At 37.5% G+C, this 25,623-nt stretch overlaps 1 protein-coding gene across 5 annotated transcripts in view; it reads right to left on the bottom strand.

The window, feature by feature from the left end:
• snx29 (sorting nexin 29) overlaps window positions 1–25,623 on the bottom strand; it is a 119,141-nt gene that overhangs the window by 32,418 nt on the left and 61,100 nt on the right. For 4 of the 5 annotated variants that reach the window (XM_081393121.1, XM_081393119.1, XM_081393120.1 and 1 more), the window contains 3 exons: window positions 14,201–14,317; window positions 10,492–10,547; window positions 9,354–9,435 (listed from right to left, as the gene is read on the bottom strand). In XM_081393121.1, coding sequence (XP_081249247.1) covers window positions 9,354–9,435; window positions 10,492–10,547; window positions 14,201–14,317 — 255 coding nt within the window. Of the gene's footprint in view, window positions 1–9,353; window positions 9,436–10,491; window positions 10,548–13,802; window positions 14,032–14,200; window positions 14,318–25,623 lie in introns of those variants that run through there. The other variant, XM_081393122.1, reaches the window with a different exon arrangement.

The following is a 25,623-nucleotide window of genomic DNA, read 5'->3' as shown; positions in this document are numbered from 1 at the left end:
TGTCCATTTAACTTTGGCTAAATTGCCTTTTAAATGCCCAATTCTACAGGGGATAAATGTTCTGTAAATACTACAAGTATTTATTTATACACATATATACACAAACTACCATTCAAAAGTTTGGGGTCAACATTACTTTTTATTTTTAAATTAATAGTTTTAAGCAAGGGTGCATTACATTGATTAACAGTAAATACATGTTTAATATTACAGAAGATTTAGATTTCATATAAATGCTGTTCTTTTGAACTTTCTCTTCATCAAAGTATCCTTAAAATCAATAAAATGTAGCCTTGGTGTGCATAAGAGACTTCTTTTAAAAAACATTACTAAAATCTTACGGAATCAAAACTTTTGAATGGTAGTGTGTATGTATGTATAGATATTGTGACAGAACGGCTGCCTCCCCCTTATTATCATCGCCACCCCGTCACTTAAATTGCCACCCTTCGTCAGGTTCCCGACTGGAGTGGGTGTGAGAGAGAGAATATATATATGGGTGCACTGAAACTACCAGGACTGGCAGCGCGGAATGAGGCACATCTGAATCGAACAGAGCCTCGTCACCACTGGAGTTAAATGCAGAGCGCTCCTCTCCTCGAGAGAACGCAACAGACTTCTTCCCGACAGTCCAAGCAGCATTACGTCACGAAAGTGTGGACTAGTAGGAGGACCGCGAGTGTTTAGGGTGCCATTTGGGACAGGGCCCCACTGGAGAAGCCCCCGCCCCTCATTTTTGTGAAACGTCCCATGAGGTCTTTCTGCATGCAAAACTGTCAAAACTTGTAATAGACAAACAAGCAATAATAAGGGCGAGGGAGCTACATAGATTTCTGCAAGTCTGTTTTTTTACCCACAGTATTGATTGCTTTTAGTGAATCACTGCAATAATCAGCCAATTTAAATCATCCGGAATGATCTACAGTTATATTTCACATAAAAGGAACACACATCTGGTTTAGAGTCAGCGAAAATGTACTTTAACCTTATTGATTGGGATATGGGGTTACATAAGAAAAAAAAGGTCTGGAAACGCTGGTTTAGAAGAACATAAACAGTCTATAAAAAGGTCCATCCAGACAAGTCTCACTATTTTGAAATGAAATACTCACTAATGTGAAACATATTGCTCGGGGCCTAAATCAAGCATCCATGAAAAACTGATAGCCGCAATATTGCTCTCAAATTTATTATATTTGTGAAAGGATTTGAAAATGCCACTTGAGCAGCCAAGAGAGAAAAACAGAGGAAGAAAAGGCAAGGGAAACTGTGAAAGGGAGTTTCAGGGAACTGACATCTTGTCTCCTCAGCCAGCTATGAAGTCATTGAGTCTACCCATCGTTCAGTGAGGTTCTGGCCCCAGTGAGCTCCAGCCGTCCGCTCCGTATGAATTAGTCATGAGTGCGGATCCATAGCCACCATAATGAGGATGAGTAAGAGATCAGTTCTGCTTTGTAGCGAGCATCGTTCTAAAGGTTAAACATACACTCTCACACCTTCTCCCTTCCCCAGGTGTTAACCTAATAATCAACTATTTAGACATGTGGAAGCACCACGGCAAAAAGCGACCTGCCATAACCCATGAGACACCCCTGAAAACCTCTGTGTATGATTGATGATATGGAAATACAACTGGTATTTAATGTCTAACAGGCTGAATTCAACGGCTGGATACTTTTCTGTATTGAAAAAGATGTCTCGTAAGATACGACCAAGAAAAACAAGCAATGATCCATTCATCATGAGTGCCCTCCCTGCCAGATTTCAATCAAATAGAGTGGCACAATAGCCGGCGGGCAATTTTTAATGTCGACGTGGAAAGTACTTTGCAATTAATAACAGCCCGGCGATGATCTGACTGCAATGAGAATCATTATCTTACTAACCGTCATCGTGATTCTCATTATAATCATAATCACCGGCTTCACCATCCTGATCATCATTACACTATAATCAGCGTAATATCCTTCAAAATACATATGCAGGGTTCAGATTTGCGCACTGCGCCCTGCTCATGCATGCAGCATCTATCATTTTCCTTTTTAAGTCAAGCCAGTTTCAGTTTAAATTAGACTCTTTTAATGGGCAAGCGACTGGAGGCTGTGATATTGATATTAGAGTCTTCAGTACATCCTCACTGGGGAGAGGCCATGACATAAATTATGGAGATGTCCACTTTTCTGCGGATTTATACTAATTCAATAGTCACTTATGTGTGCATATTCAATGATATCACTCACTGGAGAAGTCATTTAAGATGGACTTGCATAATATCAACGCTCAGTTACTGAGGAACATTCACGTTAGAAGCCACGAGTACAGACACATCATTTGGTTGTGTTCTCACCCTAATCATTAGCTATAGGAAATATTCAAAATGGAAATAAAAGGGGGAGAGAAAAAAAAAAGAGTTATCAAATCTCATTAGTTCATAAAAACAAGAACTTTGCAGAGTTGGGAGGCAGTGGGCTCAGCTGGTTTTGCTGATCAAAGGGAATAACTCATTTTAAAAAACTAAATTCTGACTGAGGATTTCAGTGCTTGTATATGTGCACTTCAATAAGCTAAGAGCAAACACAGAGCACTGGAACACCAGGGAAAGCCTTGCAAAGGAAGCTATTCTATCCCCTTTATTTAGGGCGAAAACACTGTTACTTTGTTGAGGGCATCAGTGTCGAGCCAGTCTACACTTAAAAACGGTGCCAGGATGACCTCAACAAAATGCAACACTGCTTAAGTGGAATGAACATGCAATTAACAGCTTTGTTATCAGGGGTGGGACAAAATAGCGATAGGGCGATATATCATTGTCCTTCTCCGTGCAATACGAGAATCGATACGCTGGCCAAATATCCATATTTTAATTAATAAAATATGGCGCTCTAAATAGATTTCCCTGCTGGTGAGTGTGAGAAAAATAATAGAAGCCCAAACCACGTTTAAGTCCAAAGTCTGGACCCACTTCGGCTTTTATACCATTGATGGGACAAACATGTTGTAAATAGACATATTTGACGCTCTTCACCAGGCGCTTACACAGATACACACAGGAGCATTTGCAAGCAAGTGTCTATCGGCGGATCTGTCTATCAGTGGATATATTAGGGATCCGCTGAGAGATACACTGAGATGTTCCCAATTTATAGACTGAAAAACTTTTTTTTTGTGCTGTTTTCTAACAGTTTGGACTTGAATAAAGAGAGAAAACCCTCACTTAACCTTTTCACAGGCATTTTGTTTTCATAGTTAGACAGATATTGTGATGTATCATTATTGTTTGTCAAGCAATATACTGATTAGCGCAAAATTGCTGTATCGTGTTATATTAATATTTGTTAATATTTGTTATACATGTATTGATCAAATTACATATTATCTTTGTGTGTTGTGGGGACCAAAAGTCCCCATAGGATAGTAAAACCAAAAAAAAATGACATTGTGGGGACAAGATTTTAGATAATTTGTTAAAAAATTATACTAATTGATGTTTTTGTTTTTCATTTTTTTAAAAATGCAAACATGCAGAATGTTTTCTGTAAGGGTTAGGGGATAGAATGAGTCCTTATTAAACACAAAAATGGGTAAGGAGGTAGGAGGTAAACCTTTTTATGAGCACTGAATAAGGAACAAGGAACAAGGAATAAGGAACTAGAGTTGTTACCCTCAGGTAAACGATTTAAAATGCCGTACTGTAGGTTAAAGAGGTATAAAAACTCATTCATCCCAGCTGCTATTAAGATGCTAAACAGTAGCAAATGACTGTTACCTACTTGTATACTTTTTATCCCCACTGTGCTGTGCAATTATTATTATTAATTTATTTTTTTTATTTTTTTTCACGATACAGTGTAATGACGCATGTTTGTATTGTTTATATTCGGTGTATATTTTATGTGGTACGTTGTAAGTGTGTGTCGCAGTGACTGAAGCCCAAGACAAATTTCCCCCCTGGGGGACATTAAAGTATATTTTATCTTATCTTTATCTTTATCACTGCTGCCCCACAACCTCATATATCACGTATGCCAAAATACACCACTTTTCAGAGTAAATAGTTTCACAATTACTCCACTAATGTATAAATTTCATGATCAATTAATTTACAAATGCATTCATTTCATAATGTTGCATATAAAATCACATGGGAAATATACAGTGCTATGCATAAGTTTAGACACCCATGCTAAAGTTGACTAAAAAGAGAAATAAAAAATCATCTTTTGGAAATTGAACTTAATGCCTTAATTAAAAAAATTAGGAAAAATCCAACCTTTAAGGACACCAATTTTCTTTGTGAATGAATAATGTATCGTAAATAAATAAATGTTCTTCCTTAAAATACAGGGTGCATAAGTCTGGACACCCCTATGTTAAATTCCCATAGAGGCAGGCAGAATTTTATTTTTAAAGGCCAGTTACTTCATGGATCCAGGATACTATGCATCCTGATAAAGTTCCCTTGGCCTTTGGAATTAAAATAGCCCCACATCATCACATAGCCTTCACCATACCTAGAGATTGGCATGGAGTACTTTCCATAAGATCATCTCTCAATGCAAATCAAACCAGCTATTAGGCTAACTGAAATAAAACCATGCCAATCTCTAGGTATGGTGAAGGCTATGTGATGATGTGGGGCTATTTTAATTCCAAAGGCCAAGGGAACTTTATCAGGATGCATAGTATCCTGGATCCATGAAGTAACTGGCCTTTAAAAATAAAAATCTGCCTGCCTCTGTGGGAATTTAACATAGGGGTGTCCAGACTTATGCACCCTGTATTTTAAGGAAGAATATTTATTTATTTACGATACATTATTCATTCACAAAGAAAATTGGTGTCCTTAAAGGTTGGATTTTTCCTAATTTTTTTAATTAAGGCATTAAGTTCAATTTCCAAAAGATGATTTTTTATTCCTCTTTTTAGTCAACTTTAGCATGGGTGTCTAAACTTCTGCATAGCACCGTATAATATTTAGACTTTTGGTAGACATTTTGGCTGACAGTGATCTGTCAGTCTTGAAAACCCGCCGTAGCGACAACCGAGCATGTATGTATGCATGGAGCAATGCGAGGTTGCAGACCTCGTCTCCACCTCTGATGTCTTTGAAGAAAGGAGGTATGAGGGAAGGGTAGGGAGAAAAGAACAGGGTGATGAAAAGAGAGAAAGGTGTATTCTGCGATTGCTGCCTGCCACCATATAAAATCTCTTTATAAGACCCCATCACCACAGCAACTCTTTACAAAGGCAGAGCAGCACCATTAACACTTCAGATCAATGGGCACAACCAACCATAATACAATATACTGTAGGCCATTTCTGCGAGACATCACCAAGAACATTTGCACTGAAATAAAGGAAAACACCAGAACGACACAGCCCCAGTAAATCCACATTATAACAGTCATTACATCTGCTTTTTTAATAACCCTTTCTGGCAAAATTGCATAAGCGTGAATGAGTTGTTTTAGGCAGCTGTTATATTTTTTCATTAAGTGACATGAAACAAAAAAGGTAGAAATCTTCACAACAAAACAAAGCCCTGGTAATATTACTGAAGATCAATTACATTCTTTCTATGGAATTCAATGGCACTCTGATTTATTTTATAGGGGCAAAGCAAAAAACGAGTGGCAGAAACACAAAAAGTGGGAAATGGAGTAGCTGCAATTTTGGACAGTGGTGGTAATGTGCCATAATCTGCTGCCAGGCTGATGCAGGACTCCAGACTAAAAACAAATTTGACTTTGGAGCCACTGACTCATAAAATGAAACATTCAGGAGCCAGATGACTTCTTGATATATTCTTTTTGTTACCAAATTATACAATCACTCAATACAGATCAGAATGCACTGTCATCAAAGCTGATGTATAATTCAGGATCTATTGCAATTTATTCACATGGAGATGCATCGCACTGTATTTTTCTACTTTTAGAAGGAAATTTAGCACATTGAGCGGCTGCAAAAGCAAATCTATAAATATATGGTTCAGTTCTTAGAGATCATAGATTGTTAATTTGTTGCCTTTTAACCAACAAATACTGCTGTGGACTGCAACAAAGACATTTGATTAATTTATGCCAACAGCAGGGCTAAACAAATAAGGATAGCATGAAGATACTATCTATTGTCCAGCTATTATAAACAGTAAATAATATTTAAATATTTGTAATTATGTAGTTGTATTAGTACTTTGGGGTAAATACTTTTTTGAACGAAATTGATAGTTTTATTCAGCAAGGATGCACTGAATAGATAAAAAGTGACAGTGAAGACATTTATAATGTTACAAAAGATTTCCATTTCAGAAAAATGCCTTTCTTTTTAACTTTCTATTCAAAGAAACATGAAAAAATATCATGTTTCCAGAAAATTGCTTGTTCACTCTCTCTCTCCTACCTAATTTTTTTCCTGCCCTCTCTTTTTCTTTGTGCCAAAAACTTGGGTACTGAACATACCCTTGACAACAGTGCTAAGGGTTGTCTTGACCCCTTTAACTGCACATTTTCAGTACTTTTGAAGAACACGTTGTAATCTATAAACAGCACATTAAGTTAATGCCTATAATTTCCCCTGTGCAATTCTGAACACTGCTAAGAAAAACCTGACGGGCTCTTGAAAGTGTAGTCTAGTGTAGACACTAGTGGGCGTCTCTCTGCATGAAGGATTAAATTAATGCAGGTATTTTCCAAAAGAACACATAAACATGCCGATGACATTAGTGCTCACGTGAGAGACACAAGCGCCTGGAGTCATCAATCATCAGAAAATGAAAAGCCCTGCTATACTGGGTTAAATCTAAAATAGTGGAAAGCATTATCCATCAGTCATGCCTTGAAAAAACAATGGATCCATTTCCATGGGGATCCATTTCAAGGCCAGACTCGAGGGAACACTCAGAGAAAATCGAAAAACCCTGTCAAAACCAATTGACTCGGCAAAATCAACTAATATGTGGGGGCACTATTGCTACTTAGGAGGGTCTCCTGGTAATCTATACGGTTATAGAAAGTGCAAGGGTCACTATTGTATGAAAATAGAAACATTACAAAGTGTCATATCATCATATCACCTGTATACTCTATATGTCAACATGCCTGTTGTGCAGGATACAATGCGCTTCGGTTTGGGGTCATTTCAACATGCTTTTGTCTGTTCTCTTTTCCAGCGGTCTTTCCGATGGTGACTCACATTAGCACATGTACAATTCTTTTTTTTTGTACTTATTGTAGTTCATTCTTAACTAAATATAGTATTGTAGGAGCTACTGTTACTTTCGCTCTTCGCATTATTACTCATCATTTATCTTTAAAGGGGGGGTGAATTACTGTTTCATGCATACTGAGTTTTTTACACTGTTAAAGAGTTGGATTCCCATGCTAAACATGGTCAAAGTTTCAAAAGTTAAGTTGTACGTTTGAAGGAGTATTTTTGTTCCAAAAATTGTCCTTCCGGTTTGTCACAAGTTTCGGAAAGTTTTTTTCGAGTATGGCTCTGTCTGACGTAAGAGAGGGCGGAATTTCCTTATATGGGTCCTAAGGGCACTTCTCCGGTAAGATCGCGGGCGCGCGCGCACTCGTAAAACAGAGCAAGAGAGTGAAAGCAGTTCGCCATCAAAGCGCCCTGCCCGGCTTTTGGGAAGTCAGTGTCACCAAAGAAGTGTGTTTTTGGTTGCCAGGGCAAGACAACCCTGCACAGATTCCCAAAGAACCCAGCGTTAAGGGACCAGTGGATGGAGTTTGTTTTCCTGAGCATAAACGGAGTTGTGCAAGACTGTTGTTCCCTGCATTTCGACGATGATTGTTTTATAAACAAAGCCCAGATCGTCTAATGCTTAAGGATCGAGCAGTCACAATGATAAAGGTTCGCGGTCGTGCGTTGGAACGGTGAGTAAAACTGTTGAACAAATGTCTCTGTGTGTTGTTAGCTCGGCGCGTTAGCACAGCTTTAGCTTCGCCCACACGGCCCGCCCCCAGCCGCTCGTTTTTTTCCGGAAAGACTCGGTACAGCCAATCTTTCAATTAAAAATATAATAAAACAAAAGACTTTTTGGAGATATGAAGGATGCAATATTACTCTATAGGTACTCAAGATTAACAGGAGATTGAGTGAAAATGAGCATTTCACCCCCCCCTTTAATTTAATAACACAGTTAATATTTAGAGCTGCTCCAGCAGGGCTCAACAAATAGCTTTGTCTTTTGTTGTCAGATTAACATTGAGGACAAAGACAACAGTAGGTTTATTAGGCTGCTGTCACTTTAAGAGCTGCACGTATCCAACATACTGTTACATGTGTTTCCTTTTCAACCGTTTAAGTTCACCTAAGACATAGCCAACTGTTTCACAAGGATACTTGCCTATATGGGCATTCTAACATAATTTTGTGTGAATTTGTCCATTCAAAAGCAAGAATAAATGAAAGAGAACTCAATTTAAAAGGCTATTCGCACGCTCTCCGAGAGGCAGCATTATCATAAATCATCAGTTCATGTTTTTACTTGCACATACGATTTAGTTTAAATTCAAATGACGCATGTGTGCTGAGTGAACGATCAACAATCAAGAGCATGCAACAGAAGTGCGCTCTCTTTTTCTCTTTATCATCAGTTGACATTAGTAATATGCTCCGCATTTTACTTATGGCTATTGCCATATCCGAGCGAACTACAAAATTTCCAGCGATAATAATAATATTTATTGAATTATTGAAAAAAGGATGTGCGCTCGACAATCTGCTATATAGGGGTAAATATTTAATTTGTTTAACATTCTATTAACTCGATACATTTACTTCATAGACATCCTTCTCTAATATCTCCATTCTGCTCTCTGTTTGCTCTGTTGTCTATGTTTCTTTGTCACAAGCACTGTACTGTACACGCTGCATAGTATCGGTTGTTGGTATCGGTATCATAACTAAATGCAGATCATACTCATATTTCTGAAACTCATTTTTACACAAATAAAACTGTCAACTTAAAATGTCAAAGCCAGTGGATCTCAACCATTTTGACTCAAAGGCCCCATGTTGTCCAACACAATATTTGAAGGCCTCCCCACAACTAGGCTATGATATTTTGGATTTTTCTGCTCTTGTAATAACTTTTCTTTTATTTTTTACAGAAAACTGGGAGTATAGAGATAGTAAATGAATTAACCATGATTCACCACTGTTCAAAGGACATCAACTTTCCGTCTTTTTTCACTTGGCTTAAGTCAGCAAACTTGTTATACAGTCCAAATGACAGAGCATTTCAATTACATACTGTGAGGGAAAAGGGTGGTTAGGAGAAGATTACAAATTTTCCAGTAGTACATGGTGGATTAAATTCTGATTAAAAGAACTACCTGATATACATGATAGGCGTTGGCAGCCCGACCTTGAAGGAACACAGAGGGGATCCACACGTTGACAAGGGCACGTTGAGTTCTTAGAGAGACAGGGAAGGAAAGAACACATGGGGAAAGTCTAATTAGAGAACATCTCAAAAGAAGAGATGTTTAGTGTAGCTATAATCACTTTATCTGCCCAGGGGTCTTTTAAGCCTTTTAACAAACAGACATGGGAAAAAATTATAAACTTAAACCATAAACTCTCTGATGTCAGTGGATGAAACCAATGTGATCGAAAACTTAAAATACTAATTTTGGGTCATACAAAAGTTGTGTACACAAAAACAACAAAAAATTGTGTTTTGTAAAATTATGAAAACAGGAATCTCCAAACGAATCAAAACTCAGCATATACTTGCCTCACAGACAGGAGAAATATGCCTATAGAAAGCTTGAAATTGAATCGAAAACAAATATTCTCTAATATTCCAAATGAAACCAACAAGAAGTACAGTCTCTCCCATCTGAGCTCATTATCTGTAATGTGGTCACAAACACATGCAGCTCAGGCTATTCATTTGGTTACCATCCATCTGAGACGCAAACACCCTCCATATTGCACCCATAAAACAAAGCATCAAGCTTCATCAGATGCATCTACTTTTTCCACCTTGAGGAATATGTCAGTATTTACCTCAGACGAAGGCTTAATTCAGCAGAGAATATAATTTCTGATGAGCAAGTAATTTATTCAAGATAACTTTTCATTACTATCATTACTATCAATGTCGTACAAAAAGAGGATGTGATTTTTAAGTTCTAAATGTAATAGAAATACAATATAGAAATAGTCTTTTACATGACCCACAAGCTTAACATTGCATGCATTTTCTTCAACCATTTTTAATGACTGACATCTTCTCATGTACAAAGGTTATAGCAGTGTGGAAGAGGTGCATGAAAGCTCCGAATGTAAAAACAGAAGCAGCATTCAACCTCCCTATTTTTAGCACAGTCTTTTCCGTCAGATCGGAGGCATCTCTTTATGGAATTCCATACCATCGATTAGATTCTCTAAAGAGGCTCGCTGTACACCACCTCCAACACACATACACACAAATATAAAAAGAACAGCGAGTAGGAGGCCACTTACGTCTCGAAGTCAGATAGGCTGGGATCGTCAGAGGTCTGGCTCAGGTCCCCTGGCACCTGTCCAAAAAGCAGAGCGCATGAGGTCATGGTGAGCGTTTCCTTTTGCGTCCAGCTGAGTTTGCTGATTAACACTGTACTGTTGCATAAATTTCCAAACCAGCTAAATTCTTATCTGACAAAAGCATGACAGTCCAGCAATATTCACTGAAAATAATTGATTTGGTCCAAAGTAAAAATTTTAATGAAGAAATGTTTCTCTTTTGATTCCGAAAATCTGTTTTAGGAAGGGAGGAAAAAGCTAAATTTACATTAAGCTCTAAATGACTACACATTTACCCCTCATTCCTGAAAACACATGAGCCTAACCAAGAACAGGCTCTAATCCTATTTAGTGTGCATCTTATCTTGTGGTGAAAGTGTGGTAATTTCAGCATTTACAGAGGTCACGACTCACAGGCTGCTGCATCTTGGCAGGCAGTGGCACCAGAGAGGAACAGACACATGAGCCATGGAGGCTAGATAAACCCATCCACCGTATACAGTTCAGCACAGTTACAGAAGTCCATGGTTCAAAGCCACTGCCGTCAGATGTATCAAAAAGTAATCAGTGGCCAACAGATAAGCAGCGAACAGGAAAGAGAGAGGATGGATGGAAGCCACGAGGTGAAACGCACTGTGGCTGAGAATGCCACTAGAGACAGACAGGTCAAATTAAATGGATACTTCATCCAAAAATAGAAAATAGCTTTGTGCGAGGAACAGACAAAAAACGTAAACGTTAAAATTAAAATTACTGTGCGTTAGTGTTGGGTGCCGAAACCATTGGCACCGGTACCTATATGGCCGGTATGTACCGGACCGAATCAGAACGCAGATTTCGGTGACACCCTTTGACACGTATGATCACATGATCAACTGCGTAAATTCAAATGTGTTTTCATGCTCTGGTTGGCGCTGAGCCAGAGACGGATGCGCTCAGTGCTTTTCATATTTCAACTATTCAGTGTTTTCAAACACATAATCTTTATTTTAGGTTTCAGACATTTAAATAGACATAAGTACTAGCAAAATAAAAAATGAAAGCAGCAATGACAATCCTTTCACTGCAAAAAATGCTTCTTTTTTTTCTTTTTTCTTGTTTTCAGTCCAAATATCAAAAAGATTCTTCAAGTAAAATGACAAGAAATTATTTCTTGTTTTCTGAAAAAGAAAAAAAAAATCTAAATTAATTGAGTTTTTGCTTAAAACAAGCAAAATTATCTGCCAATGAGGTAAGAAAAATAATCTTGTTTTCCATTTGAATTAAGATAATTTTTCTCATTTTCCATGTTCAACAAGATCATTTTTCTTACTCCATTGGCAGAGAATTTTGCTTGTTTTAAGCCAAAACTCAATTCATTTTCAGAAAACAAGATACAATTTCTTTATGAAATTACTACTTTGCTGGGTAACACTTTATTTTACAGTATCATTGTTACATGTTACATGTACTTACCATAGTAATAACAGTAAATTATGCATAATTACATGCAACTAACCCTCAATCAAATCCTAATAATACCCTAAGCCTATAGTAAGTACATGTAGTTGCTTAATATTACTCAGTACTTAAATATATAATTACACTGTAACAATGACACCTTAAAATAAAGTGTAACCCTTTGTTGTTATTAGTACACTGTAATTATTTTAAGTTATTTAGATTCTGTTAAATTATTGTAGATGGGTTAGGTAGGTAGCTTATGTTTTATTGTGAATTTATGTAAATTTGTTGTGTTTTGTATTTACTTATATTTATATTAAAGTACACTTTAAACTTTTAATATATTGTTCAATTCAAATATTTTTTTTATTTAATTTTCTCAATAAAAAAGCCATTCTTTAATGTCATCCACCATCGTTTTTGTGGCTCTTTGTTTTCGTTTCAGGTATCGGTTCAGGCACCGGTACCATTTTAAAGTATCGATATGGCACCGGTATCGAAAAAAAAATGCATACATATGCTTAGTGAATGAGATTTGTCTAGTGTTTTGTTGCCAAAACACCAGTCGCCAGTGTTTTGTCACCTATGCTTCTCTATCACCTCCTTTGGCTCCAAATGCTTACCCTACGACAGTACGTAAATGTATAATTACACTGTAACAAGGACACCTTAAAATAAAATGTAACCCATTTTCCTCTGTCAAAGCTCTTAAAGGGATACTTCAGGATTTAGCATTAAGCTTTGTATTAGTAGAAAAACTGTAGTATTTTCGAATTACCGTGCTTTCCAACCTCATATCCCCCTGAGAGGAGACATTTATGTATTTTTTGTCTGGAAAAAATCCTCCGATGACGCAAAAATCGTCATTTTACGTCATCGGAGGATTTTCTGGCCAGAGGCTAAAGACTACAGCCAGTAGGAGGGGCTGTTCCGCATGTGTTCAGCCCGCCAATAGAGGGTGGGATGGGGATCTCACTCACAGAATGTACTTGTGTCAGCTGTCTTTCTTTGGAAGCTAAGCTAACAGGCTCTTGTTCTGTGGAGAAAGCTGAGTAATATAGGAGAAAGCTGAGTAGTAGGGGTTACCATCCTCTTTTTCCCGGACATGTCCGGCCGTCGAGATCGTCCAAAATGTCCGGGATTCGGCTTTTGCTTTCTGCAGTCGCCATTCATTGTTTACATGCACACCTTTTGTTTCAATCTAGCTGAATTCATTCGGATTGGTGAATCTGAATGTAGTGTTTACATGAACGCTAAACAAGTGATCAGTTGATGTGTGTTTTACCATTGCTAAGAAAATTCCCGCTCCTCTGTGAGAGATACGAGACCGCCGCGTCTCAGTAATGACGCCACCGGCCTCGCGCCGTTCTCTCACGGCCCTCAGCCTCTTCCTGCTCGCCACAGTAAACATGATGAATGGCGACTGTAGAACGCAAAAGCCGAATCCCGGACATTTTTGCCGATCTCGATATCCCGGGCAAACTCGTCACGGAGACTCACTAGTAGCCTAACCTTGTTTTCAACTGCGCTTTCTAACCGGTAGGTGTGGCTTGGGAGTGGCCTCCTAGGGCAGCGAAGCAAGTGCATTCTGGGAGTTGTTGTCTTTCATCCACATAAGCCAAAAATACATTTTCTGGCTTTTCTCAGTCTAGAAAGCTCCAAATTCAAAAATTTCTTCACATTTCTTCTACATAAATGACCTATTTTAAATACACGTTCATCTTTCAAGAGGTGAAGTATCCCTTTAAATCTCATTTACATTCAGACAAAAAAAAAAAAATCTGGCTTCTTCTCACAAAGCTATCATTATAAAAAATTTTTTACAAAATGTTACATATATATATATATATATAAAAACAAAAAGTGTTTTTTATGCGAAAACATTTCGTAGCTCTTTTTAAAAAGAAAAAAGATCTATAATATGCCCTCGTTTAGTTAGCTAGGCAAATGTGTTTGAGACAAAGGAAGGTAATGGTGTATTGGCACAGACAGACAGTTAATGATGGAAGAGGGGGCAGACCTATGGAAGCAGACAGCGATCTGCCCAGAGTGCCCGGACTGCAGAGATAGAGAAGAAAGAACAACCACTCAATGAAGGTACGGTTTCCCACACCCACAGAGAGGCGTGTGTGTGTGTGTGTGTGTGTGTGTGTGTGTGTGTGTGTGTGTGTGTGTGTGTGTGTGTGTGTGTGTGTGTGTGTGTGTGTGTGTGCTTGCATGTGCTTACTGGACCGCGCAGGTCGATGAGTTCCTGTCTCATCTGTCCAATCAGGTTGTCTTTGGCCATGAGGGAGCGGTACAGCCTCTCGTTAAACTCTATCAGCTCTCCATGCATCTCAGCCACCTAAAAACACACACATTGACAAACTCGCATCAAACTCCCACTGAAATAGGCTGCTAAAAAAGCAGTAGTGTTCGGCAGCTGTCTTGAAGCAGATTGTAGTATGTGACATTTCTTAAAGGCACACTGAATATGAGTTATCTGGGTTTTGACTCAGGTGTGGAAGTGTTCAGCCAGTGAGCATTAACTGCTAGTTACAGCGAGTCTCACACCTGCCCGGCAACTCGTCAGCTGTCGCTTAGAGTAAGTGACACAGACGTGGAGGCAGGCTCCAGTCTGCTATTCAGAACTTGCATTCATTTGTTTATGGAAATCATATGTCAGGGTATATTTGGGTTAGCGGCGTTTTGCCTGACAGAAGCATCATGTCACTTTTTGACATGTTTGTCCTGGTTGCCGGGCCGCACCTGGCCAGACAAACAGGCATGGATGAGTCAAAAAAACAGAGTAATTCTAAATCCTGATCTTGAAAGTGAATGCGAATGCCATAAGACTGCAAATTCAAATATATTTTAGGAAAAAGGACGGACAACAAGAAAACAAAAAGAAATATAAAGTGAATTTTGTGTTTTAGGCTACTCTAAATATGCAACCAGAATGCTAAATTTGCCAAATCTTTAAATAAATGTGTACAGTGCATCTGAACCAGATGCAACATGTTAAATCTCATCCATGTAAATGGAATGGTTTTGTCCTGACATTTTGTCAGTCACTTGCTTTATTATGAATCTAATCGGTCCAATATCCTGCTCAACATTTGTTTTGTTTTTTTTAGAGTGAAAAGATGATGTTGCAATAATGCTGCCTTCAATTACAACAGGGAAGGTCCTACTTCTGAGTTTGATATTACATCATGTCATGATGTAATACAACAATTATAATACTATACACAGTGGGTCTAGTGCATGTAGTAGTACTGTGTATTGCACATAGCATAAGGATAGCAGCATATGTGATTCAGTCTTTCAATGTACATGTATCGACAGTCCAACAGCCAGCATATCTGTATATTTTAAAGTGAGTTAAGTATTCTAATGGCCTGTGAGAAGAAGCTATAACTAAGTCTAACATGACAACGATGCAACTTTGTGAAGAAACATTACGTGCCTACAGACTGAAATACGTATGCACGACGCCACTGTTTTCACCTATTCATGTTTTTGCACAGACAATAATGAATAAATAAAAACTTGCACTTTGAATCCCATTTTCAAAAGTTTGCATTTTCAGGCGCCCAAAACAGTGTTGTGTAAACAGTCCCTTATTTTTATCATTTTTACTTCTATCTTATTTATGATGGTATCTAACAAAAACATTTATTCTGCATTAATCAAACTGTGAATGCAAGTGATTAGCTTTCCATTTGTTGTCTACAAGGTCATCTGTCTATATTTCTATAGTACCAAGCAGCATTACTTCACACTAAAAATACAGTAGTCAACATTTGAAGTGGATCAAACAAGTTAATTAAAGTTGTCCTAAGACAAGAACGGGTATTGTTCAAAATTCATGTATAACTTTGATGAAAGGTTTTGATCCACTTCAAAAGTTGACAACTGTATATTACATATAGACATGGTGGTTAGGTATTACAAAAACAGACAGGTATTAACTTCCAAAAAAGATTTATTTTAAAAAGCACTGAATGAGTGGGTGGCAGTCTCAAAGAATCTCACAAAGCAGTCTGAACTACGGAAATAGCTTCAAAACTTTTTGTAATTGATTGTCAGACATGGCCCTCTTTCTGGCTACTTCACTGCCTAATGCATTGCTTTATATAGCACCTAGCTGTTTCACAGTATTAAATCCATTTCTCAAAGTCTTTTTTTAGTAGCTTGTGTGACAACTTCAAAAATAGTTACCCTTAACATGTTAAAAGAGCGTTAAGCTTCAAAATACATATTTTATAACTTGTCATGAAAGCGATTGTGGGTACTGGAACACAAGCACGTACACGAATCACTCAGCATTAACAAACATTCACTACACACCATGCCAAAGGTTTGATTAACCATCAAGCTGGACACAAACAGGGGAAGTAACGGCAGCTACACAATATTTACACACCCAGATCGATACACACCCTGAGCCCTTTCATGGCTTTGGGCTTCATTCATCTCCTGCAGTCGTCGTGGCTACACATGACACACTTCTCGCAGTATTCTCATCAATCACATTTATTTATCTGCAGCAAGGCCTTCAAAAAGTACATTAAAAAATGGAAATTAATTTTAAGCGTCAAGGAACACAATTAATTCTCTGCAAGGAAGCGGGCTAATCAGTTTGTTGTTCAGTAAGCAATAAGCAGGCTTCGTCCTTCCAGCTCGCTGGGTGAATTTTCCGACCTATGCCGCCGCGTGTTAGCACTTTGGGTTTATCTAAACAGGCGACAGGTTCACACACTTCAGACAACGTATCAAACCTCATTACTGGGCCTTAGCAGGAATCCGAGTGCATGACTGTATCTGTATTCGCTCATTGTAATTACAAGTCGCCCAGTGCTCCAGCGCAGATATCAAGAACACTGTATTCCACAATTATCCCTAGTCATTATTTCCATGAAGGAAAGAAAAACAATTGTGCAGAACACAAACACCATACAAGCATAGCATCTCTCAAATAAATCAAATCCGAGGTGAAACCCAATAAATGTCTAAAAGGATGAAAAGCATGTGTGCATTTTCATAATGCACTCATTAGCAATAATCACAAGTAGATGAGAGCATATTAATGAGAGGAAAGTTAGAGGAGATGGTTTTTCATTTTTATACCTGATCAATACGTCAGAAGTTTTTGAAAATGCGCAACAAGAGAGGGGATATTATATTTTGCAACTGATGTGTTTGCCAGATGTTTTGCCTTTGAAAGAAATAAACTCCAACTGTTTAAAACTGATTTTATAATGGATTTTAACCACCAACCAAACAAATAAATGTTAAAGATTCTAGTTCAGATTTTTTTGGTCTTAAATTGTTCAAATAATAATAATTTTAGTACTTTTAAGAAATAGATGTCTGGAAAATAAAATGCTTTTTTTATTGCATTTTCTGCCTTAGAAGTTTGCTGTCATGAGGTCATTTTAAATTTCAACACAGGAGATATAACAAACAAATATCAAATCAAAAATTCTGTGTTTTTTGTTCTGACTGATGAAACAAGCGTGTTAATACTTTTAATGACATTCACAGACCTATTAAAGGCATCATAAATTCCATACAATATTAAGTAAGGGATAATGTCTAGCAGTGCATTAAACGATTTTAATACACAACGCGGAGGCAAAGACCCAGCCATCACAAAGCATTCAAATCGTTTAATGCACAGCTAACCGTGGATTATCCCGCTTATACCATGGTCATTTACAGTGCAATATTTGACCAGAAGGGTAAAAATTATGGTTATTTTCATCAGTTACGGCTCGCTAGATCTAGCATTCTGCCTGCTTTGAATAAGATAGAGAGTAATGCGATAACATTTGAATGAATTATAGCATTTATTTTAATTAAATGATATATAGAGAGAGATGCATGTGTGAATTACCTGCGTCTGTGCAGCATCTCTGTCTACTAACCATAAAGTTGTGAGTTTAATTACTTCAAAAACAGCAATGTTACACCCTTTTTACGAAGAAACAATGTAGAAATTCAGCAGACTATGGTATATATCAATATAAATAGATTAAAAATAACATTTATATATGTTTCACATTGGATTCCATTTATGGTGCCTTTATAAAGTTTTTTTTAATGTTTTTGTAAGTCTCATATGTTCACTAAGACACGGAACTCAAAAATACAGTAAAAACAGAAACATTGTGAAATATTATTACAATTTCAGATATCCAATTTCTATTTTAATATATTTAAAAAAATAATTTATTCCTGTGATGGCAAAGATGAATTTTCAGCAGCAATTACTACAGTCTTCAGTGTCAAATGAGCCTTCAGAAATTATTCTAATATGCTGATTTGCTGCTCATGAAACATTTCTTACTATAATCAATGTTGAAAACAATTGTGCTGCTTCATATTTTTGTAGAAAGAGTGATACATTTTTAAGTTCAAGAGAACAAAATTTATTTTAAATATACATCTTTTGTAACATTACACATGCCTTTACGGTTTCTTTTGATCAATATAATGGATTTATGTTGAATAAAAGTAGTAATTTCTTGAGAAAAAAAAACTTTTTGAACAGTGGTGTATATTAGATGTCTAAAAAAGGACAGGTTGTTGATTCCTAACCCTGAATGCCAAACTAAACAGGATGGCTTTATTTTAACACTGAAAAACTCACAGAAAGTATACAAATGTTATAGTAGGAAAGCGGCAAATCCAATCTTTGAATCACATTCTTGTCCATTAAGATGCCTGGTCAGATTTTGAAGACTGCAAAAATGTATCCTTCTCTCCCTATGATACCCCCAATCCAGTGTATGAGGCTGGTGGAAAGAATAAAAGTGGCATTTGAAGGAATGGATGAAAGGAGCAAATTTATTTATAATTTCATTTCTTGTAAAAAAAAACTTTTTTTTACTTATGACTCCATTTCTACTGAAAAAAAAAAACATTAAATATTCACTTGGCTATCTCCAAAAGCTCACACTTGATTTGCCTTAGATCATTATACATGAAGGTGCCCTGGAAGCCTGTCTGAAACCAGGGGGAACCTTCATACATAGTCATTGACAGCAAGGCATCTTTCGGTTTCAAACACAGCCAATGATTAACTACATGTCGTGTTTGGGGGCTTAAATTCAGTCTTGAGGTTAACTGAGACCAAAAAAATAAATAAAAAAACTTCCAACAACAGCAGGTTATATTACAGGTCCCTGGTATTCTGGGGTAAAGCTGTTGCTAGCATTTTGGAGCAGTGCTACTTTCAGACGCAGGTGCTGCTGACAGTTCGTCTGCATGGCTGTCAGCGAGTGCTGAGCCAGGTGTCCTGAAAGAAAAAAACTTGGTCAAAGCAGAAGGGGAGGTGGGGGAGCGTGGCCCGCTGCAGCTCTAATGCTCGTAATTGGATGTGAAACAAGTTTGAGGAGTGAGCTTAGAAGACAGGCTTAGCAAACACAAACAGACTTGAAGTGTCAGAGGAAGAGCTAGGGACTGGGGCGGGAGGAGAGGGGGAGGAGGGGGGATAAGTGTGACAGTGAATGTGCTGCTATCACTTTCTTCCCCAGGCAAAAACTAACTGACAGAGGGAGAGTTCAGCCTGGCAAAGAAGATTTGAACTGATGGGTAAAAATGCAGTAGAGATAAAACAAGAATGGAATAAGGACACAGGCCCCAATAGAGTCAGAGCCGGAATAAAAGAACTAGAGAGTATAAGAGAATCTGAGCTTTGAAATCAGTTAAGTTGGAGAATGATCATTATCATCAATTGACACTGAAGTTCATTACATAAAGTATATCAAACAAAGAAAATGAACATAACATCCTCTAAACGCCTTTAACACGATTAGAAACCCCACTGGATAGGCGACATTGATATTCACTAAATTAGTAATCATTCAACTTAAATGTAATTATTCCATACACACACACACACACACTATATATATATATCGGCCTGTCGTCAATTATAACTTAAATTATATATATGTATGTATGTGTGTGTGTATATATATATATATATGTGTGTGTGTGTATGTGTACTCCGTTGCTAATTGCAAAACGTAATTTTAGAGCTAGTAACGGAGACTTCAGCCACTGATATAGAGAGAGAGAGAGAGAGAGAGAGAGAGAGAGAGAGAGAGAGAGAGAGAGAGAGAGAGAGAGAGAGAGAGAGAGAGAGAGAGAGAGAGAGAGAGAGAGAGAGAGAGAGAGAGAGAGAGAGAGAGAGAGAGAGAGAGATTAAGCTTGTATGAATTACCTGATTCTGTGCGTCTCTCTACAGTGTTCGGCAGCAGCGTCTCTACTAATAGTGACACTGACCGTTTATCTGCTCCAGTGCCATTATTACATCGCTAGAGAGAATTGTCATGTAGCTTTTAAGTCCTTAAACTATATTTACTGATAAAATCATCAGAACAGAGCTGACAAAACGTTTCTGTGCGAGTGTGTGTCCGTACTGTATGTGTGTGCGGTTGAGTGGGAGAGAAAGCGGAAGAAAGAGATTATGTGCTTAATAAATACATAATGAAATGAAATTTTGTGGCAAAAAAACATTGAAAATAAATAGTTGTTTTTATCCTATTGTTTAATAATTTTTTTTGCTTGGTCAGTGTGTAGTTGTGGGTTTTGGTTCCTTTGCTGTTGTAGGCCGTAACTGAAATCATTTGGCGAAGTGATATGGAACTAATGCGGTCAAGACCTGCCTGGAACTACTTTAGCTGTGCGTTTCCCTAAAAATAATTGCACGCCTTCTAACGTTCTTCAACCAATCAGATTCAAGCATTCAACAGCCCCGTGGTATACATTTTTTTATACAATGCTGTTGTGAGGGTTCTATTCAGGGGGTTGAATAATTTTGAGACTGCAGAAGTCGTTAAAAGTTGCATTGTCAGTTGAATTTGGGGAAACCACTTGAAACATTTATTGTGTTGAGCGATTTCAATTACTTATGTTAATTTGTTCATTGCAAACAGCTGAAAGTCTGTAAATTTTGCCAATAAACCTGATTTGCAATGAGGGTTGAATAATTTCGATTACAACTATATATCATTACTTGCATTTAGATATGTCATATCAACCAAATTTGAACAAGAAATCACATTAAGGTCCCCTGCCTACACTCAGTGAAGTCTGCAATAATATTCCTAATGTATTTCTCACTAATGGTCAATGTCATGACTCTCATTTTGTCCCAAACCCAGATGGTATAATGTGAGCAGGTGGTGCTATGAGGCGGGTCACAGCTATGAAGTACTTGAGACCAGTCTCCCCTGTGCACAAGGTGTCCTGATGGTCACAGGTGGCCGCTACACAGGAGCAACACCTCCATGGCAATGACCTCCCGAGCCAGTGTCTCTGGACCTACTGCACTCAGCACGACACAACCTTTAATTCCACCATAACAACAAGGACTCCACACCCCATGGACACATTAATCTATTTTAATTTGTATTTGAAATAAAAAACCATCAGAGGCACGTCCACCCCTATCCCACTCTGTCCATCCATGCCTCATATTTAATGCAAAAATGTAATGCACATTTAACACTACAACTAATTTTATATCTTTGTCTTCTGACCAACATAATCAATCTCTCTCTATATTTTTTTCCTCTTTTTTGGAAAGTCATAGGAATACTATTGTGGATTTTTTCTTTTGATATTAGGACAAATGGGAACACAAAAATTATATTTGTTGTAGTGTGTTTACCACTATAGAAGTTTACCCAACTACACTCTTAAAGGGTAACATCCTGTGGAATTGGGTTTCTTTTAAATTGTTGCCACGGGCTGAATTTTTTTTCCGCACTCCAACCCACCTCCAAAAGGATATTTTTGGTCCATTTTTAAATGGACAGTTTTGTTGCGAAGACCTGGCAACTCTGAAAAGGACGTTTTCACAGCAATGCCGCAAAAGAAATTTTCAGTAAGCAGTTCTTAAGATAACCATTTTTTTTCTTAGAATGAATCAATTAAAAAAAATCAATTACCATCACACACCTGCAGGTAATAGTAAAAATTCTCAATAACCTGTTTCCACTATATAGAACATTTGCTTAATGGAAAGGCTCCATAGAAGTAAAGATTCTTTATGGAATCATTAATAACAATAAAGAACATTTATTTTTAGGAGTGTATGATGACTTCCACTTCTTAGAAATGTGAAAAGGGTTAATACAAAGACAAGGCCTACCAATAAGACAGTTATTACTTTATCTTTTCAGAATAGTACAATTGCTATTTGGTTTTTGTTTCCTCTGAATAAAATAAAATAAAAAACTTAACTAATCGCCTATAGCCCTAATGACTACCTACTTAATGTACCCCATGCTGTTCTAAAAAGCCATCAGTGAATGCTTCCAAAATAAAACCACCAACAAAATATGAGTGAGATGAGAATGAGATCCTTAAAAACATGCAGATAGTAAAGTGGATGAGGATTGTGGTCTGAATGTAATGCCTCAGAGAGTCTGACATGACACTGGTTCAAATTCACACAGTCCTTCAAATCACACTAACTACCTGACTGGACTAGTCATTAGCCTGCCTGGAGTGGTGGAGCAGTGGCTGTAAAGATATTCCTCTACAAACACCAGCCGTCAGAGCCCTCTTTAAGATACCTTCAGAAGTGAAGACTGTAGACCGGAAGTTCAGTAAACATGTAGTGATCATACATCACACCCCTAATGAAGACTCAGATCAAAGAGGGCTTTTCAGCAGTTCTTGTCATTACTAGGACCTCTCCTGCTTGAAACAGAACAGTTCTTCAGACGTCAAAAGACCCTCAAGAGGTCTCAAGCGTGAAATATACTTTCAACTGGCTCCACAGCGTGAGCCTCAAATGGACAAGGCGTTTATATTTTACGTGCTCGCAATTGTACTATTCTTTGAAACGACAGGGGGCGACTCTGAATAATTGTCCTCTAGTCTAAACCATCAGGAATCAGCGGTGAGAAGTAAGGTACACACGTAACAATGGCTGCATCCGAAATCACATACTTCCCTACTATATAGTAGTATGCAATTTCGGACGCAGTCTGTTAGTTTAGTACACTTCACCAAACTCACACTACAAAGGTATCATGTAAAGTGTTTGGAGAAGTCTGGCATAGAGTACATCACCATAAGTCTGTCACCGGAAGACTTGACATTTTGATAAAACATAACTGACACAAAACAATTGTTCACAGTATGATATATAACATGCATTCACAAAATAAATAAGGTGAATTTTCATTTCATTGCAGCTTTAAATAAGAAAATAAGAAAAAAAAAACAGTAGTTAAAATATGTTGTATTCCTGAAATAAAAGGGTTTCTCAATGTTCTTTTCTGTTATTTAAACGAGCAAAGGATGTTTCTTTTAAAAATTGCACTCCCTTGCGAAGTTCTAAAAGTTTTCCTAAGAACTTTAATTTTTTTCTTAAGATTTCTGTGTATCCAGTACAGAAATGTGCCATCATAGTACTAAAGAATTCAACTACTTGTCACTTGTGTTGTTGTTCTTTTTAACCAGATAATTATTTTTTTCTAATTAAAGGGATAGTTCACCCAGAAAATTCTGTCATAATTTACTCACCCTTATGTCTTTACAAATCTGTATGACTTTCTCTCTTTTGTTAGAAGATATTTAAAGAATTTTAGTAACAAAACCGTTTTGGTTCCCGACCTAAACTGTTTGGTTACCAACATTCTTCAAGACATCTTCTTTAGTGTTCAGAAATGCATACAACTTTGGCAATGACATGAGGGAGAGTAAATTATGACCATTTTCATTTTTGGATGAACTATCCTTTAAATTTGTCAGGCTCTATCCACCAAAGCACTATGCTTCCTTCACTTAGTGCACATTTTCTGTGAATGTGTTTCTACCTGATCTTGGAAACACAGGACATAGGCCAACTTTGCTTGGTTTTTTACAAAGGGCATCAGGTCTACAAATTTCACTCATTGTTTGTGCCTGTTATATGTCACAGCTTAAATAGCACTTTGATGTAATCACTCGCATTTTAGCAGGCTTATAAAGGGCATCATATTAAACTGACAGCAGAAGTCATCAACCTTAGAAAGTCATTGGTAATCACTGGCATGTAAACGATAAGAGCAACAAAGATTATTATCAAAATATATTTATTTTAATATTTGTATGTACTTTATTTTAAAAACTTGCTTGCATGTGCATACTTGCAGTATGTTTCATTCTTTTCCACAGTCCATCTGAGGTCACAGCACAGGAGCTCAGAGCAAAGCATGCAGTCTGAAAACTTTCTGTGCCTGCAGTCCCACAGGGCCATTAACTGGTGTGTGATAGTATTACGACAGCTTCCAAGACAGAACAGAACAGTATTCCACAGTGATAATTTGAAAGAAGACTAGGAGAGTTAGTGTGTGGGTTACACAGAGAGAGAGAGAGAAGACGAGTGGCTCCTTTGGTGTTACTTCAGAAGAATGATGACATCTTCAAATCATCTAATGCATTTAAGGTGATGTAAGTACGCACTTACACTCTTCTGGCACAAGTGAAACATACAAGAACGTACTCGACTGAAAGCTTGTGGTGGAGCAGGATAGAGGAATCAATAATTTAAACAGATTTATAGATGTACACACAGGTCTTTATATCAATTCACATAGTAACTCACAACTGCGGTCGAGATGCCATTGCTCTTAGTTTGTGTAGCAGCGGAACATTAAAACTATTAATTTAGCCAAATAAACATGCCACAAATGTAATAAATCTTCCATATGGTCTATATTCATTGCTGCTCTTGTGGAAACTGAAATAAATGTGCTAAATTTGTCACCAGAGAAAAAATTGCAACTCTTTTACATATTCAGGTAGGAGCAAAAAGGGATGCCTGCTTGACAACAAAAATTAAATAAAGCCTTCAGAGCTCTGTATGTACATTTAAAAACTACAAGGGAGCAGCCCTCACACCCATGTTTGAAAAACCCAATTGAGACAGACAGCTTTGCAAAAGGGCCCATCAATAAATGACATGCTCAAAAGGACAGACAACTGTAATTACATAAGTTAAAACATACTCCTGCCAAAATATAAGCAGAACATGAAGCTATTACAGCATAGACAGGCTTTTCCCTTCATTCAAAATATTTTGGCGGCCATCAAAGATTTATTTGATCATTCAATGTGACGATATCTGCAGTAGCAGTACTCTGTGATAGTCGGCTGCTATAAAACTCTCCCGTGAGTGTTTGTGTAAGCGCTCTGTGAAGAGCGTCAAATGCTTCTATTTACAACATGTTTTTGCAGCATTGAGCTTTGTAGCCAATCACACACATCTGTTGAGCGTGTGAACGCAACGGGCAATCAAAATTTTCAGTGTGAGCTCTTGAAAGCTAGCGAATCCTTTCATTATAACCATCAAAAGTATAAATGTTATGTCAATAAGAGATTGCACAGCGTAGAATGCTTCATTGATTATAATGGGAGTTTTCGCAAGAGTGCAGCTTTGTGTACCTTGTGTTGAAATTGACTTCAGTGATTATAATGGCAGCAATCTTTACCCGCTTTTTGTAAAAAGCTAATTTATATTTTCATGCTGCAAACTACACATTTCAAAGTTTCTGAACTGACAAGCGTATTTAAAAGCACTACTGAATCTGACTAATAGAGATAACCATAGCAATAGACGAAAAAAAAACAATCAAAAAATCAAGTCAAAATGACTCC

The sequence above is a fragment of the Scardinius erythrophthalmus genome (assembly GCF_964197995.2).
Source record: "Scardinius erythrophthalmus genome assembly, chromosome: 18".
Lineage (NCBI taxonomy): Eukaryota > Metazoa > Chordata > Actinopteri > Cypriniformes > Leuciscidae > Scardinius > Scardinius erythrophthalmus.
This window is presented reverse-complemented; position numbering and strand designations above follow the sequence as displayed.